Raw genomic sequence first — 19,645 nt, forward strand, 5'->3', positions numbered from 1 at the left:
AAGTTTGTATGTACTGTAATAGTCCATGAACTCACCTATGTTACTACTACATCATATACATGCTTACTTGAAAAAAAAAAGAGAAATAAAGATCAGATGACAGACTTGTTCACAGAGTGAGAATATAATACTACCTCCGTTTCAATTTGTTAGTCTGATTTTAACTTGACACATAGTTTAAAAAGTAAACACTTATGAATCTTGTGGTTTTAAAATAAAGATACATTGGATGTACCAAAATGTGCTTTAATCTTGTGGTCTTAAACACGCCATGTTGGAGTGTAAATTTATCAGAAGAAGCTACTTAAATGTTGGACAAGAATTTTATGAACTAAAAGCCTGTATGCTTTTTCTGTAAGATGAAAACTATCCCAAAAGACGTAATCAGAATCACTGGAACACGCGAATCTGCATAACTCTGCAACTTCTATTTGCCCTGTCCCGCAGCATCCTTTGTCTGCAATCTTGAATCCTGCACAATCATTTAAAGATAAGAAACGGAGATCTTGTTGATATTCAGGAGGAAGACAGACATATCTGTACCATATTTTTGAGGGTTGTTGATGACATCAAGTGGAAGATTGTATATATCAACATATACTAATCTCGAATTAGGTAACTTGTTTCCCAGAGAACTTAAGTCAGCTGCCAACTTGCTGTTGAACAATAGTGCTGCTTGGTTCAAATAATCAACACAATGTCTTTCTTCTCCTCCTTTCAGTGTTCTTTGCGATGGCAAACATCCGATTGGTGGTATGCCAAAAACACCAATCCGGCGTGCCCCTAGCTCGTGTAAATCCTTCAGAATCATGAACAACATCTCATTATTTAGTAGTGTACATTTCCATAAGTTCAGATTGAGTTGAAATGTTATATTACCTTTAAAAAACTAGAACCATAGTTGAGCAAAAAATCAGCATATGATGAAATATCATAGTAGGATTTTCGAAGAGGTGTACTGAAGTATGTGTTTGTAATGTCATTACTACCTATGACCAATATGTATAAGCTATTTGCCAAGATTTCATTCTTTCTATCTTCTCCAACTATCTCTCTGAGCTTTACTATGTACTCTTTGAACATTTTCAACTGACCAGACAATGATATAACATTCTGCATTTACGTATGAAAGTTCTCAGAAATATAAGAAAGGTAAAAACTTGTAACACATAAAATAAATGAATAAAGGAATGAAATATACTGCGATTTCAGATGTTAGAGGATCATATCCTGCACCTCCTGAAGCCAAATTAACTCCTGTGATGAGGTCTTCTGCTTGTAAAGTTGGATCAAGATACGCCGGTAAAAGCTCTTTTATTCCCAATTCTTCCACTGAAATAAGATAAACATGAACTATTCTCTATAGTGAATTATAGCTAAGACAATTAAAATTATGATTTATATGTCTAAGTCTTCTTACCAATCAAGTCTGGAGGAACTTTTCCATTAGAGAATCTTCCAGTTGGTTTTCCTCCCATGAAATCCTTCCCATAAGGAGGATAGTTAACCTTCCCTATGGTTGTGAGGCCATTATTGTTACCGGTATCAACAATGGAGTCTCCAAAAACTATCACTGCTGGAATAGACTTATTACGCGGTACTCTCATGTCTGCCTGGATATTGCACAGTAGAAGTGCATAACAAATGCTTGACAACACTAGAAAAGTATGTCTTTCAAACGAGAAAAACTTTATCGATAGAGCTGAAAACATTTCTCGGAGCATGGAGGAAAAAACACACAAACACTAGTATTTAACTTTAATAATCAAGAAGTCAATTTCTAGAGGGTACTTGAGGGCTATCATGGTTACTAAATGCTTGCATTTCTTGTTGATTTAATGTTAGCTTTATTTGATAGGACAACATCCACTTTTACTTAAGTCACAAGCTGATTGTAGAAAGGCTCATCACATGACCGTTATTCGAATACAACAGATAACAAATATTGCATTAAATGATTGTACCTACCCCATGTCAATTTTCTAGAGTAGTGGCCGGTAACTTAGCCAAATCAGAAGAAAATTATGTCTTCTCAAGGAAATGAACTATTATATCTGTTGCATAATGCACATTTGTTCAAAAGATTCTTCTTTGGTTATGGTCTAATGCATAAAACACAACAAAAAGTAGTCTGATTGGATTTTGAATTGTACTTGCTGCCAGATATTCTAGCACCAGAGGTAACCATTCTCGTGGCTTGGCCTAGAAACAACACAAAGGAGGCCGTCTTTGGCCAGGAACAAACCATTCCTCAACATATATACTATCAGGGACCTACCATGTCCTGCCCTGCCTTTTTGGTTTTGCTGCGATTGTCAAGGCGAAAAATCCTTCCTGGATCCCTTCAGCAATCAGTTCAGCTATAAGAAATGTAATTCACCTTCTTGATTTTTTGGGTATACTGACTCATGTCAAGCTGAAATGTGGTACTGCCCTTTCCAGACCCCATGCATAGTGAGAGCTTAGTACATCTAGCTGCCTTTTCTATATACTGGCTCATATCGAGCTTTGTTTCTACAGATAAACATACAACAATTTGAATGATCCAGTCACAACAAATTCTTGATCCCTTACGTACAACACCATATGAGATTGAACAAAGGCCTTCAGGGGCAACAAGTTGAGCTATGAGTGTCTGTTACAGCTTCATCTAAACTTAAGGAAGACTTGTTTGGATAAAAAAACTCGACAAATGGTAAGTTCAAAATCTGAAGTCCTGTCATTGTAATCACTGACTTATACAATGTCTGATAGAACGTGATTACAACTATGTTATTACCACATCATGTACTTGCTTAATCAATAAAAAAGGAAATAAACATAAAAAATGACACATCATGTATCGAATATATCAGAAGAAGCTACTTAAATGTTGGACAAGAATCTGATGAGTTAAAAGTCTGTATGCTTTCTCTGTAAGATGAAAACTATCCCAAAAAATATAATCAGAATCACTGGAACATGTATATGTGCATAACTCTGCAACTTCTATTTTCCCCGTCCCGCAGCATCCCTTGTCTGAAAGTTTGAATCCTACACAATCATATAAATATATGAGAAATCTTGTACATTTAACTATTCAAAGAAAAAAAAAACAGTTACCATATCGTTGAGGGTTGTCAATGACATCAAGCAGAACATTATATGTATCTATATACACCAATCTTGAATTAGGTAACTTGTTTCCCTGAGAACTTGAGTAAGCTTCCAACTTGCTGTTGAACAATTGTGCTGCTTGGTTCAAGTTATCAACACACTGTCTTGCTTCTCCTCCTTTCAGTGTTCTCTGCGAAGGCAAACATCCGATTGGTGGTATGCCAAATATACCAATACGACGTGCCCCTAGACCGTATAAATCCTTCAGAATTATGAACATCATATCATTATTTAGTCTTGAACATTGGCATAAATTCAGATTGAGTTGAAATGTTATATTACCTGTACAAAACTGCAAGCAAAGTTGACCAATAGATCAGCGTATGATGGAACATCATAGTAAGATTTTCGAAGAGGCATACCGAAATAAGTGTTGGTAATGTCATTGGCTCCTGTGACCAACATGAATAAGCTATTTGCCAAGATTTCATTCTTTCGATCTTCTCCAACCAACTCTGTGAGCTTTACAATGTACTCTTTGAATAATATCACTTGGCCATCTAATGAGATGACTTTCTGCATATACACATTAAGTTTCAGAACTAAAAGAAAAGTGTTGGTAAAAGAACACACTGATCAATGAATAAAACAAAAATTATGTACCGCAATTTCGGATGTTAGAGGATCATATCCTGCACCTCCTGAAGCAAAATTAACTCCTGTGATGAGGTCTTCTGCTTGTAAAGTTGGATCAAGATATGCTGGTAAAAGATCTTTTATTCCCAATTCTTCCACTGAAATAAAGACAGAGAGACTAAGAAAACTCTTCTCTATTCAAACTATAGATAGATAGACTTTGCAACTATGTTGCTCGGACTCTCCTGAAATGTTGTTCCACTCGTGTCGAATCCTCCAAAAACACACTATTTTTGGACAATCCAACATGTACCTGTCGACATGTTTCAAGAGTCCAAGCAACATAACTGACTCTACAATCTTGTGTCGAATCCTCCAAAAACACACTATTTTTGGACAATCCAACATGTACCTGTCGACATGTTTCAAGAGTCCAAGCAACATAACTGACTCTACAATCTCGTGTCGGATCCTCTAAAAAGTGCACTACTTTTGGAGGATCCAGTACACACCAGTCGACATGTTTTAAAAGTTCGAGCAACATAGATGTACAATATAGTCCTCTCTATTCAAACTATAGATAGATAGGACTTTACAACTATGTTGCTCAGACTCTATAGAAATGTAATTGCACTAGTGTCAGATCCTCCAAAAAATATTCTACTTATAGAGGATCCAACACGCACCAGTCGACATGTTTAAGAGTCCAAGCAACCTAGATGTACAATATAGTCCTCTCTATTCAAACTATAGATAGATAGATAGATAGATAGGAAAATACAACTATGCTGCTTTGGCTCTCCATAAATGTAGTTGCACCGGTGTTGTATCCTCAAAATATATACTACTTTTGGAGGATCCAACATGCAACAGTCAACATGTTTCAAGAGTCCAAGTAACATAGATATACATTATAGTCCTTTCTGTTCAAACTATAGAAATGTAGGGCTTTACAACTATGCTGTTCTAGAAATGTTGCCACACCAGTGTCGCATCCTCCAAAAATGTACTACTTTTGAAGGATCAAACACGCATCCCTAGACATTTTTTAAGAGTCCGAGCAACATAGCTGTACAATATATCAAATATTTCTTACCAAGGAAGTCTGAGGGGACTTTGCCATTAGAAAACCTTCCAGTTGGTATTCCTCCCATGAAATCTTTACCATAAGGAGGATAATTCACCTTAGCTATAGTTTTAAGGCCATTATTGTTACCAGTATCAACAATAGAGTCTCCAAAAACAAACACTGCTGGAATAGACTTATTAGGAGGTATAGTTATTGCATAACAAACACTTATAGACAACACAAAAAAAGAACAAATCTTGTAAAAGTAGAACTTCATTGATAAAGTTGTAAACTTTTAGCTTTGGTGGAAAAAAATACACAAGAACTAATGCTATTTAACTTCAAGAACTCAATCATGCTGAGTAAATGCTTTATTAAATTATACTAGTGTACAAAAAAAGATTACATTTTTATGAAATCTTTAGACTTAAATGTTTCCTTTATTAGAAAGGTCAGCATCCACCAGCATGCCCATTATATAAAAATGTATCTTTTAGACAAGTTAGCCAACTGTGATTGCTGGAGGACAGCAAGAGCTGCTTTCAAGATCAATTTACTACTACATCCGTTTCAGTTTATGTGACACTATTTCTTTATTTGACTGTTTAAAAAAAATGACACTTTTCTGTAGTTGGAAATAGGGCGGAGTCAGTTAAGGCTGAGGGTTTCGGCAGAAAATACATATGTTTATACATAGTTAAAATTATTTTCTATGTATATATAATAGATGTTTAATCTCCTTTGACTTCTTTATATATTTACTTTTTCATATTCTAAAACCCCTTCATACAAAACTTGACTCTGTCACTAGATACTTGTTTGACAAGACCTTGTTTTTATGTTAAAATATTCATTTAATATGTATAAATAACCTATCATGAATCCATTAAGAAAAAGACATCAAATCTCAAAATTCATAAATTTAAAATCCTAACTCCATCTCTTTTTGGAAAACATCTAACTCTGAACTTCTTATTTCATCTTTAATAGGAAGCTTCCATAGATACGTACATGACAATATTTAAGATCATAGGTTTCAAAAGTTTCTTTTTTTAAAAGTCAAACTATATGTCACATAAATTAAAACGATGGAATATGAAATGAGAGTTTCCTTCTAGAATAGGAATTATAAAACATGTATCACGGACAAGAGTAATTTGCACATGGGTTGAAAGATAAGAAGCATTAAGTGAGTATACCTACCCTCAACAAACAACTGCAAAAGCACTAAAGATACAGCATGTGCAACTTCATTCTTCATCACTAAATGCAACTTAAGAGTGGCCTCTATTTAGTAGAAAATCAAGACATATAGTAGTACTTTTTAATGGGTCGGATAGGAGGTTTTTGATTAAAATTGATTTACTTTAATGTCAGTTATAAAAGGGAAACTTACTGAAATCTCACTGGTATAAGAGCTAATTATTAAGATACACGCTAGTTTGCAATATTAGTGCGTCCAGATACATGTATTTGGGGATACATGTGATCAAAATTAGGTGTAATTAATTTGTTCTACATACATTGTATTCAAGTGGATTCACATGTATCTCAAATACATAACAAATCTCGCTTGCCTCCCTCCCATCTCGCTCGCCACTCTCCTATGTATCTAGTATTCCACATACATGCGGATAACACTAAGGTGTGATTCGCATATATCTGAGATACATGAATATCTCGCTGGCCTCCCTCCCTATTTTAGTGTATCTTGTATCAAAAATACATGTATTGAAATATATCCTTTTCAATATATGGTAGAAAACTCTTAATTAATAGTAAGATACGTAATTATTTTAGATGGATTAAGGGAAAAATAATACCAGCTTTAAAACTATATAACAACCACACACACTTTAAATGTGTAAGAGTTTATGTTTTATATAATTTGATATAAGAAATATTTATACAAAGTCAAGTTATTTAAAAGTAATTACAAGATAACTTTATTTAATATTAATATTAATTGATAACTTAAAATAAATAGTAAAATTATCTAATACTAATATTAAGTTATAATTTAAAAGTATTCCCGTGATATATTAAATTTCAAGTAGTTCGAAACTTTGGAGGCTCCTATTTTTCCTACAAAAAGTTAGCAAGTCCGTGAGTTATATGGATTGATGGTGAATTTTTTTTTTATATATATAATTAAGTCAATTAAAAATTAATTTGGCTAATAATATTGATTATAATCTAGATAAATAGTAAGTAATTAGTTATAGTGGATTAAATTACACTGATATATCATATTAGGTTATACTACAACAACAATCAAATTCCAATAGAATATTGAAATGTAACACAATAATTTTCAGCCTTAAATTAATCGAATGTTTATTAACTGGATAATCAAAACTTGATATATAATTAATGTTTACAATAAGATTATTAATTGGAGATTTGATCAAGGAGAACCCTATAACCTCTCTCAGTGAGATGATAACTGTCCCAAAATAAATAATTTGCGTCATTTTCACATATTTTTGTGATATTGTCACATAATAAGTACACATTCCCTCCTTGGCAGCACGCACTCAATGCATCTTCTAAACCTAAAATTTACGAGTGACAGAAAAATTAGTTCATCAAAATATGATTGACCTAAAATTCATCTACGAATATGAAGTTGGAGAATATTGGTGTTTAATATTGTACCATATTTGTCGTGGTTGACGATGATATCGAGTAAAGGATCGTAAATATTGATGTAAAGAAGCTCGATTTGAGGTAATTTTTTGTTTAATGAATAAATTTTATTTGATAATTTGGTATTTGCTATTTGGGCAGCTTGATTGTATTCATCGACACAAATTTTAGGTGGACCTCCACCTCGCAGTATCTGTGATGGCAAACACCCTATTGGTGGAAGCCCAAATATCCAAATTCTTCTTGCTCCCATATTGTACAAATCCTTTAAATAAAAAAAAAGTAACAATCAAAATATATATGATATATAAATAAACTTATAATCATAAAATCGACTTGTTATATAAGTTTATGCTTTAGTTGAAATGAGCTTATAATCATAAAAATCGATTCAATTGTTGGGTTATATATAAGTTCATGCTTTATTTGAGATGAAACTATAGCTAACATTTCATAATTACGGGATCAAAGCTTTTTAAAAAAATGCCTAACACCATAAGATCTCAAATGATCGATAACGATTCAAGACAAAAAGTTGATTCTTAGGATCATAATCAATAGCGATTTATTATATATACTAGTAATCTAATTTCACGTCATTTTTTTGCTAATCTCAGTATTACCATAACTTGCTTTTTATTATTGTCTGTTGTACATACGAACTTGCTTATTATTATTGTCAGTTGTACATATATACATAGGACTTTTCATAAGTTGTAATCATATTTGAATAAATAAACAATATACAATAATAACAGGTGGTGTCACTTGAGGTAAGATATATATATCCGACCTCATAACTTATTAGACATACAATATTATATAATGTCAATATACAGAACTTAAACTCAATATATAATCAAAACGTGAAAAAAGGGAAATATAGGTATATATACTTACATTGATAAAATTGGAAGCTCCATCTACCATAAGATTTGCATATGAGTCAACATTGTATTGTATCTTCCTTGGAAATTTGAGCATGAAATATGTATTACATAGGTCATCACTTCCAGCAACTACTATATAAAGACTCTTTTTAACAATATTCTTTGTTGCTTCTTCACCAATAAATCCATTCATCTTCCAAATATATTGTTGAAACAGTGCTAATTGTACTGATAGGGGTAAAGCTGACTAATTTACATAAATAAAAAATAATATATAAGAAAATATATAGGTAATCATTATTCACTTTTAAAAAAGTGGAATTAGTTGCGATTTGCGAACAAGTTTAATAGTTCAGCTGTTAAATTTATCTGTCGCTAATTCCTGTTTTTAGTAGTGAATTAAAAAGTAACTTTACATGTAAATAATTGGCTAGAATAAGAAGTTACCGCGACAATAGGAGTTAAAAGGTCAAATCCAGAAGCTCCTGAAGCAAAACTTACTCCAGTTTTTAAATCTTCAACTTTTAAATTTGAATCTAGATAAGCTGGCATTAGCTTCTTAATCCCAAAATCTTCAACTGAAATAGAACAAATATTAGTGATCATATGGTAAAACTCCTCAACTAATCAATTTCATTTTAAATTAAACGAGTTATGTTGATATTAAATTCTGTATAAGTAATATCACGTTTTATAGCGTGTATAAATGATATACCTAACATGTCTGCTGGTGTCCTGGCATTGCTAAATCTTCCAGTTGGTTTATTACCACCCATGAAATCTTTTCCATAAGGTAAAAAATTACACTTTGCATGAGTAATTAAATTGTTATTATTTCCTTGATCCACAATTGAATCTCCAAAAGCAAAAAGAGCCGTTATATTTATGTCCTTACGTAATTGCAACTTTGCTTCACATGAAATAAATAACATTATAAAAACAGCACACAATAAAGCCATTATTACTATTCTATGCACTAAAAAAAATAGAAAATTTATCAAAGAAATTTGAGGTTTTAATTTTGAAAAAATAAATAAATATTTATATATAGAGAGAGATAGGCTACACAAAATAATTCGTACGTCATATATAAATTGTTACGTTTGGGTTTGGATGGAAGTTAAGACGTTGAGAACTTTCGTCATATTATGGGGGAAGACGTTTTGTAAGATTTTAATTTGTATGCACTGATACTGATAGTGTAAAATTAGTATATCTGTTGTTGTATTTATTTTGTATCTTGTTATTTTGCTGTTAAATTTTTTACAATCTAGTGTTCGGATATTTTTCTTTCGGAAATAATATCTTTATCTTACAAAGATAGAAGTAAATTTAAAATGTGTATTGGCTTTCCCCGTGTCAATTTTAGTAGTGTGCTGAGTCTCGTAACAAATGATCACTCTTTTTCGTTTTACCTAATATTATATTTCATGTTAATAGTTTATTCTCGATTACATTTTAATATTATTAAATAGAATTACACACAATTATTTTTAAAATATCTAATTATGTAAATATATTAAACGTTATTAATGCATAGAACTTAAACTCTATTTCGATTATGGTTCATGTTAACTAATATTCTTGTGTTAACAAGAGAGAGTCGTGAAGGGAAAACGTGCTAATCAACGAGAAAAGTGTGATAGAAGAATTTGGATTAATTAATTAATTATCCACCAAATACTCCTACGTTTACTTTTTTATATATAGAAAAGTAATTTAACTAGCTAACTACTATAATATTCTTCAACACGACTTTAATTAAACAAACCCACACAATTAAATCCCATATAAGCGTTGTTGCATATACAATAACAATATATTCAATATAATTTTATAAGTAAACTCTAGAAAGAATGAAGTGTATATATATATATATATATATATATATATATAAATACTTTATTCTTATGTCGTAGAGAAAAAAATTAAAATTAGCAATAGGTACCATAAAATACCAACTATTCATCATTGATTGAACAATTTTTTTAGGAGAAATCCTTTTGGCCAGAAAATTTGGTCAGAATGGTAAAATAACATATTTCATACTATGTTATTTTACCTTTTTGAACATTTTTACCCTTTTAACTTTAATACCTTTTAATTAAAAATAGAAAAAAGATCTTTTTATTTTAAAATAAAAATGATACTATAGACTTTTTAAATTTCTGGCCATTTAGCATTATCCATTTTTTTATGGGAAAATTGTATATAATAGCAAACTATTAATTCAAATTAAATGCTATAAATATAGTTTGATTTAATTGTACCTCATAGCAAACTGTTGCTATTTCACCTCTCTCCTGGTGAATCTCGCTCGCCACTCTCGTTCTCTCCCTCGCCTCTCTCATTTTTTATACAAATGCAAGTGTATAAAGTGCGTTTGTGTTTGTATAAAGTGAGAGAAAATTGTATATATACATATATTTTCGTTCCCCTCTCTCCCCTCTCCCAGATCTCGCTCGCCACTCTCCCAGATCTCGCTCGCTCACTCGCCTCTCTCACTTTATACAATTGATCTTTTTGTATATGTATACCAAAACAGATTATACAACTGCTTTCTTTTGTATATGTATAGCGAAATATACATATTTATGTTTGCTATGGTGCGCAATTATGCAAACTTTGCTATAGCATATAAATATGAATTTTGTGTTTGCTATATGTGAAAGTTGCTCTTTTTTTATTAGATTCCAACATGAAACACTATGGATACACATAATTAATTGAACACATTTTTTGGAGCCTAGATCCAAAGTAGAAAATTTTGATGATACATAATCTTGATCGACCTCATAATCTACAAGAAATAGTTGATATATTTTTTTAAGATCTCATCAACAAGAATTTTATAACCTTTTTCAGTTGGATGATAACTATCCCAAAGCAAATATTTTGTATCATCTTCACATATTCCACTAAATTCATTGCATAATATTATCGCCTCTATTGTTCCAGTGCCACAACACCCTTTCTCTACTTCTTCAAATCCTACAACAAATCCACAATAACAAAATAGATGATCTCAAACAAGAATATAAAGACAAAAATGGAAAAGCACAAACCATACAGTATATCGATAGTGTGAAGAAATTTGGTGTCATCAGCTCACCTTAAAGATATAAGTCCTTAGTCTTCATTAGAGGTGGAATTAATAATATTAAAAATAGGACATATTAATTATTACAACAAGGAAAAGTGAGTCGCACAAATTGACAACTAGAAATAATGTCAAAGTACTTTTTTCATTTGATATGTTATATATGGTTATAACAACGAAAGAAGAAAAATGGTTTATTAGGTTAAGCAAATTATAAGAAAACAAATAAAGAATTAAAATTTATTAATAATTGTAAGGATAATAGGGTTTTGATCGATTGTTTAACCCATTTAATTTAAATCAACTCATTTCAGTCTAAGTAACTTTGGTTAAATAAAACTCCGTCTATATTTAGCCAACCATTAGATAACTCAATAACCTATCCAGTTCTTAACTCAGTTCATCTTGATCTGTCTAAATTTGAATCAACCTACATGTTTGGTGTCCCTAATATAAGTCATAAAATAATAGAAGGATAAGTATATAGTACCATATTTTTTAGGGTTGACAATAAGATCAAGAAAAGTATTATAGATATCAATGAACACAAGCTTGGACTGGGCCAACTTCTTGGATAATGAACCAATTTCAGTAGAGAATTTTGTGTTGGCCATTTGGGCTGCTTCATTGTATTCTTCAGAACACACTCTATGTAGCCCACCAGCTAATGCTCTTTGTGATGGCAAACATCCTATTGGAGGAATTCCAAATATCCCAATTTTTCTTGCCCCCAAGTTATATAATTCCTTTAAAAATAATAATTTGAATCAATACAAAATTGATATCCCAACATTGTATAGCAATACACAGTTGTATATACGAATTCATTCTTTTATCGGTTTAATCATTTAATATCTGATTAAATAAAAATATAATAGGCATAAAGGTATATACTAACTTGGAGAAATTCAGTAGCTTTGACCACCATAAGATCAGTATATGAGTTAATATCATGCTTTAATCGACCTCCAAGAGTGAAATATGTATTTGCAAGATCATCACTTCTAGCAACCACCAAAAATAGGCTATTTTTTAAAATATAGTTGGCTTCTTCTTCTCCAACTAGCTCTTCTAGCTTCCCAATATATTCTTTGAACTGATTTAATTGTGTTGATAAAGATAAAGCTGACTAATTAACATTAACCGGAAAAAAAAACAAGAGAAAAGATTAGAGGTTTTTTTTTTTTGTTTGTGTGGGAGACAATAGAATGGTTAGTGTTGTTAAAGATGGCTATATTTTAAATATGTTACAAAAGACCATTTTCTAAACTTTTGAAATAATTTAAAATCAAACTTCAGATTTTATATAGTATTAATGACAATTTTTTATGTAGCCATACAAATATATATTGTACTTTGTATTTAAAATCACAAGTTTCAAAGTTACCGCGATGATAGATGTTAGAGGATCAAATCCACAACCTCCAGATGCAAAGCTTACTCCAGTTTTAAAATCTTCACTTTTTAAATTTGAATCTAAATAAGCTGGCAGAAGCTCTTTTATCCCCAATTCTTCAACTGAAAACAGACAAATTTGTTATTTTTCATCAAGATATGAACAATTTTCGAAAAGTAGAAAAACAAATATGACTCTTTTTCCGAGAAAATATATATGTGTATTTTTACCTAGCAAGTCCGGTGACGTCTTGCCGTTGCTGAATCTTCCGGTTGGAATTCCACCGTTAAAGTCTTTACCATAAGGTCGAAAATTACATTTTCCCATAGTTGATATATAGTTATTATTTCCTTGATCAACAATTGAATCTCCAAATGCAAATATTGCTTTTACAACAAAGTTTTTTGGTAATTGCACTTTCCCTTTACATGACCTTATAGTAAACATTAACACAAAATAAACAAAGTAGTATAACATAACCATGATCTTATGCACCATTATTATTTTCTTGGAGAACTTCTGAGTATAGTTTTTAATCGGGTTTTTGTTTATTTTTATAGAGGCTAAGAAAGTATTTTTATATGCAGTCGCGCCACTATTTGGGTGTGCAAGAAAAATCCCAATTCCTATACAATAGCTTGCAAATCACACGAGAGGTAATCGGCACTAGGCAATCCCGGTACGACAAGCTCGACCCAGAAGACAATTCTCTTACTTTTGCTGGCAAGGGATTTCGAACTTGAGACCTCCAACATGAAAATTCCAAACCCAAATCGTTGGGCTGCCAACCCACCACAAAGGACATGTAGATTTTTTTACGAGATACGTATCTCAATTTAGGTGACACTCAACATTTTTTTAAAGAAAATTGGAAGGCTATTGAAAGTACATATCATAGAGGCTAAGAAGGTACATATTCTATAGGGAATTTAAGTTATACACTTATATATGTTAGTCTAAGGATTACATCGAGTAGCTTGACTTTTGTGGTGAATTTCTCAAATATGCAAAATCTTGCACGTCATTTCATTATTTCTTCGAATAACAAAAATGGTCCTTTATGTTTTTTGGCATGTTCAAAATGATCACTTAAATATATATTCTTGAACAATTTCAGTCCTTTATTAAAACACCACCACAACAACAACACACTCAGTGTGTATCTATAAATGACACTACAACAAAAACAACTTTTAGTGACAATAAATATACATATTAATAGAGAAAGCTAAAACATTTAGCGGCATTAATTAATTGTCATCAGATCTAATGTTGTTAAAATATATCTAGCAAAAATTAAGTTATTATCGTTAATTAATTGACGATAAAGATCTTTTTTGGTGTCGTGTGATGTGTAGGGAAAATGAAGTGTATGTAGACGTTACACCTACTGCCCTACTTTTGTAGGATAAAAAAATACTATTTCAGATAGACGCATGGGTCAATTTTGTCCTTTATTAAGTTTACCAAAAATGATCAATTTTGGTTTATGTCAATTTTTTAACAAACTTAGAAAAGTCAAAATTAGTAAGGACAGTGCAAAATTAATTAGTAAGTTACTAGCTAAGTAAGTACCACTTAATACCAACCATTTGTCATGAACAATATTTTTTTATTAAATTCCAACCTAAACACTTGGATATGCATAAATGAACTATTAATTGAACAGAAAAAAGTTTGATCCAAATTATACAGATTTGGTGATACATAATCTTGATCTTGATTTGAGCTCATCATCTACAAAAATCTGTTGACATATTTTTTCAAGATTTGATCAACAAGAATCCTGTAACCTTTCTCAGTTGGATGATAACTATCCCAAAATAAATATTTTGTATCATCTTCACATGTTCCACTGAATTTATTGCATAATATTGTCACCTCTATATTTCCTGTGCCACAACACCCTTTCTCTACTTCTTCTAATCCTACAAAAAAATCCACAATAACAAAATTGATAAAATAAGAATACAAGAAAATAAAGACAAAATGAAGAAGAACAAGTTGTCTAGTATACCGATAGTGTGAAGAAATTTTGTTATCAGATCACTCTAAAGACATCTACAATTAATTTATATCATATCATCCTAACAGTTAACACACCTACTTGTTTGGCGTCCCTAATATTTTTCATGAATTTATAGAAGGATTAGTATATAGTACCATATTTTTGAGGGTTGACAATGATATCAAGAAAAGGATTATAGATATCTATCAACACAAGTTTGGATTGGGCCAATTTTTTGGATAGTGAATCAATGCCAATTGAGAATTTTGTGTTAGCCAATTGGGCTGCTTCATTGTATTCCTTAACACATCCTCTATTTGGCCCACCAGCCAATGTTCTCTGTGATGGCAAACATCCTATTGGAGGAATTCCAAATATCCCAATTTTTCTTGCTCCCAAGTTGTATAATTCCTTCCAAAAAATAAGAAAAGAACTTGAGTCAATACAAAGTTTAGTGCAAATTAATATTTATAATAATTAGTTATAAAGAACTTCGGTTTAATCATTTGATATCTGAAACTTATTGATCCCTCTGATTCATGTTCGATGCTTTAAAATTAGACTATAAAGGTATACTTACTTGGAGAAATTCAGTAGCTTTGGCCACCATGAGATCAGTATATGAGTCAATATCCTGCTTTAATTGAACTCCAAGAGTGAAATATGTATTTGCAAGATCATCACTTCCAACAACCACCAAAAATAGGCTATTTTTTAAAATATAGTTGGCTTCTTCTCCTCCAACTAATCCTTCTAGCTTCCCAATATACTCTTTGAATTGATTTAATTGTGTTGATAAAGGTATAGCTGGCTGATAAACATAAACAAAACAAAAAAATAGGAGCAAAGATTACTGTTTCCTTTTTATTTTTTCTTGTGTGATAAATTGGCTAGTGTTGTTAAACATGGCTATATTTTTAATATGTTGCAAAAATGACTATTTTCTTAACTTTGAGATACTTCAGATTTTATATAGCCACACAAAGAAACGTACGTCATATATAAAATCACAAGTTTTAAAGTTACCGCTAGGGTAGATGTTAGAGGATCATATCCACTACCACCAGATGCAAAGCTTACTCCAGTCTTGAGATCTTCACTTCTCAAATTTGAATCTAGGTAAGCTGGTACATACTCTTTTATCCCCAATTCTTCAACTGAAAATGGTCAAATTTGCAATTTGTGTTATTTTTATTTGTCATTTTTCAATATCATCCTGGATAAATATTTTATAGTAAAGAGTTTTATTTGCCTTATCGTAAGTTACAGATTCAGTAAAGTTCAATAATTTAAATTTTATATTTGTTTTAAAAAAAATTATTTGATATATAATTATCGACTATATTAATGGACTACACCATTATATAAACTACCATATTAACTCCTAATAGTAGCTAAAACTACTACTCCAACATTTAAACACTCGATATTTTACTATCCCTCTTGGTCAAATTTACCCCTACACTCTGTATTTGCCCTTATCTCCGTTAGGAATATACAAGGGGTAACTGTAAGAGCAAATATGATCCTTTTTTCGAAGAAAATATATGTGTGTTTAATTACGTACCTATCAAGTCTGGTGGCGTCTTGCCGTTGCAGAATCTTCCGGTTGGAATTCCACCATTGAAATCTTTACCATAAGGTGGAAAATTACACTTTGCTATAGTTGGAATATAATTATTATTTCCTTGATCAACAATTGAATCTCCAAATGCAAATACTGCTTTTACAACAACGTTATTTGGTAACTGCACTTTCCCTTCACATGGCCTTATAGTTAACATTAACACAAAACAAATAAAGTAGTTTAATATAACCATGATCTTATGCACCATTATTATTTTTTGTTGCATAAATAGGGACAAACAGAGAACATTTGAGGTTTTGTAAAAGCTTTGAAATGTTGGAGTTGACTATAGAGGCGGCTAAGAATATATAGGAGTTTAAGTTATATGCATCATCCTAATCAGTGTAATTTTTTATTACAAAAATTGTACTATGTCACTCAAAATATCTACATGTAGTTTAGAATGATGACATATATTAACATTGAGGAGATTCGGAGTATGCAAATGGTGATTGTTAAATTCAACTTTTGGTAGACAATATTATCAAATAAATGCAAAGAGATAAATGTCTTCGTATTAATTGAATATTCTAATTTATTATGAAATAATCATCTACACACCTCTAAAATTTATATTATGTCAACATCAGATGTCTACGTCAGAAATTTATAATTGAACATGTGTTCATGAGACACATACAAGAAAATTGAAAAGAGATTCCTTTTGTTATTTAGTCACTTCATCTGTATGTTGAATGTTTCAAACTAATTATAGACACGTAAATAAACCAATAATGCACACTGACTTGTTAATTATAGGTGTACAGGTGTTATACCTTTCACATTTTTATTAGAAGTTTCATCGCCTATTTTTACTCGTTCATTACTAGTGTAATTATTTTATTTATTGTTCTTTGAAGGGTGTGTTAAGTAATGGGCAGAGTCACCTTATGCGAAGGGTGGTTCGATGCACATTTTTTGCTGTAAAATTGTGTGTTATACAAATATTAAATGTTAGCTATTATGAGTATATATTTAATTTTGTACATCTTTCACACAAATAAAAAAAAAATTACATTTCTTTGACCAAAATTCTGACTTCTTCATTAATGTCAAGTTAAACATGAACATATAAAGATGGACAAAAAGAGTATTCATCTTATTATTACGGAAGTAGTAATTGTTTTCGTTGATTGAGGTAAAGTATGATATTTCAATGCATGATGCATTATATTACTTCTTTTTTTCAACCTTTTGGAAAATAGACTCAACTTAATGCCCTGCTAATCCTCTTTTCACAATATATCATAGTACAACAATAATTACTTTGAGAATTCTATAAATATTTATAAATTATAACAAGTATAGTAAGAATAAAAAAATTGCGACAACGTGTTAACTCTATGGGTAAATATCCCTAAACTTTGGCATTAATCATATTTATGAATACACGACTTTAACATACACCGATTTCTTAGAAAATCCTTCGATCATTCTTCAAAAATACACGAGATATACAAGTTACATCTAGAAACAGAGTTTTCAATTCAAAATTACAATATTCAATTTGAACTTCAATACCTAATATATTCATACAAAACACAAATATTCAATTCGAAATTAATGTAGCTACATATTCAATACAAAAACACAATATCTGATCCAACACTATAGTATCCAATTTAGAAATAGAATATTCAATAAAATATTCAATCCATAACCTATAGTAACTACAATAATTTAATTCAATAATGCAGTATGATATTAAATTCGTACTATTCTTAGTAATTTCATTGTTGCATTAAAAGATGCAACCAAACGTGTTATTAAAGCATTCTCTAATCTCTAGTGAAGTTTTTTTATTAAAAAAAAATAATAAGAGAGAGAGACTAATGATATAAAATTATAAACTATAAAGTATTGAAAATATACAACGCAATGTTTTTATTTATATAAAAAAAAGATATACAGCGCAAATTAAATTTAAAAAAACATCACTATCAAATTGTCTTACGCGTGATATATATTTGGTAGATTTCTCAAAACATGGAGGCCTAAAACTGTTGTGAGAATTAATACGAGTATACAGTATACACCACAATAATTCAGGATTTAGCGGTGATTATCTAGTGGCAATAATACAATTATCGATATATTATATTTAGAAACAGTAAAAATGAATATTTATAACTAGTACTTATATAATGCCGCTAAATATTTTAGCGACTCTGCATAAATGACATTAGCTCAGTCGCTGCTAAATAAATGTCTCTGTTGTAACTATGGTATATATAGCAATCTACGAATTGATTGGAACAACATATTATTTATATCCCTTTATTAATTCTTCTCTTTCTTTCTCTTAATTAAGGGGAAAAAAATATAATAGTGCTAAGATGGAATAAATCCTTCCAAATTATGACATCCAACAATTCGATTTATACATTAATAATGGTCGTTTGGAGTTAGTTGGTGTGATATTTACATGAAATAGGCTATTTAATATAGACCACTTTATTTTGACGTGTATGTAATTTTTTCTCTCATTTAATTTAAGATGTGTATATGTTTGGTCTAAAGGTCTTTATTTTCTTATTAGCATTATTGTAATAATGAAACAACAATATACGTGTCGCATCACATTTTGTGAAAGTTGTCTTTTGGAAATAATAGTCAATTTAAGCTTATTAAATATCTTTAAGAAAAAATGTCTTAATTTAGTTAGCTGTTTGTTCATTGTTGAACCATTCTACATTGATTAGGCTAAATCAAAGAGGTTTAACATTGAATATGTGATTTGACAACAATGGTATGAGAACAATAGTCTACTTCTTATTGTTATCCAATTAATCTAAGATTTGCATTTAAAAATTTAGTCTTTTGTTTTGTTTTGGGCTTCTTGATTCTGATTTGTGCATGTGCCCAAATGTATCCAAAAAGCCCAAATAAATGTACTACGTGGTCAGATTACTCATTGTTGCCACAAATTTTATCTTAGAAAAATGTCTAGATTTTGACCCATTTAAATGAAGCAAGCCTCACACGTGAAAGGTCGTGCGGAGATATAATACAATTTAGTAATTAAAAATGTGTACTCTCTTACGACTATCAAAATTCATCAACGGTAAATATTACTTAACAAGTCCGATTGGGTTTTGACATTGTTGAACCTTCCAGTAGGGGTTCCACCCATGAAGTCCCTGACATAAGGTGGATGTTCATACTTAACATTTT

General features: G+C 30.8%; 3 protein-coding genes and 1 pseudogene across 3 annotated transcripts; all 4 read right to left on the reverse strand.

Annotated features, from left to right (window-relative positions):
- Positions 1–222: 222 nt before the first annotated feature.
- Positions 223–5,173, reverse strand: LOC125827733 (GDSL esterase/lipase EXL2-like; annotated as a pseudogene).
- Positions 5,174–7,412: 2,239 nt separating this feature from the next.
- Positions 7,413–18,573, reverse strand: LOC125827892 (GDSL esterase/lipase EXL3-like). The gene is made up of 5 exons (XM_049507232.1): positions 18,569–18,573; positions 9,056–9,323; positions 8,788–8,918; positions 8,351–8,587; positions 7,413–7,715 (listed from the first exon to the last, which is right to left on the reverse strand). The coding sequence occupies exons 2-5, from the start codon at positions 9,297–9,299 to the stop codon at positions 7,413–7,415; spliced, it is 915 nt and encodes a 304-aa protein (XP_049363189.1). The 5' UTR covers positions 9,300–9,323; positions 18,569–18,573.
- LOC125827694 (GDSL esterase/lipase EXL3-like) lies at positions 11,141–13,349 on the reverse strand. Its single transcript, XM_049507013.1, has 5 exons — positions 13,067–13,349; positions 12,828–12,958; positions 12,339–12,569; positions 11,931–12,186; positions 11,141–11,331 (listed from the first exon to the last, which is right to left on the reverse strand). The coding sequence occupies exons 1-5, from the start codon at positions 13,332–13,334 to the stop codon at positions 11,141–11,143; spliced, it is 1,077 nt and encodes a 358-aa protein (XP_049362970.1). The 5' UTR covers positions 13,335–13,349.
- LOC125827691 (GDSL esterase/lipase EXL3-like) lies at positions 14,428–16,744 on the reverse strand. The gene is made up of 5 exons (XM_049507009.1): positions 16,412–16,744; positions 15,871–16,001; positions 15,425–15,655; positions 15,000–15,255; positions 14,428–14,764 (listed from the first exon to the last, which is right to left on the reverse strand). The coding sequence occupies exons 1-5, from the start codon at positions 16,695–16,697 to the stop codon at positions 14,574–14,576; spliced, it is 1,095 nt and encodes a 364-aa protein (XP_049362966.1). The 5' UTR covers positions 16,698–16,744; the 3' UTR covers positions 14,428–14,573.
- Positions 18,574–19,645: the final 1,072 nt, after the last annotated feature.

This window comes from Solanum verrucosum, unplaced genomic scaffold (assembly GCF_900185275.1).
Source record: "Solanum verrucosum unplaced genomic scaffold, falcon-dt-bn FXZP01000064.1, whole genome shotgun sequence".
NCBI classification, from domain to species: Eukaryota; Viridiplantae; Streptophyta; class Magnoliopsida; order Solanales; family Solanaceae; genus Solanum; species Solanum verrucosum.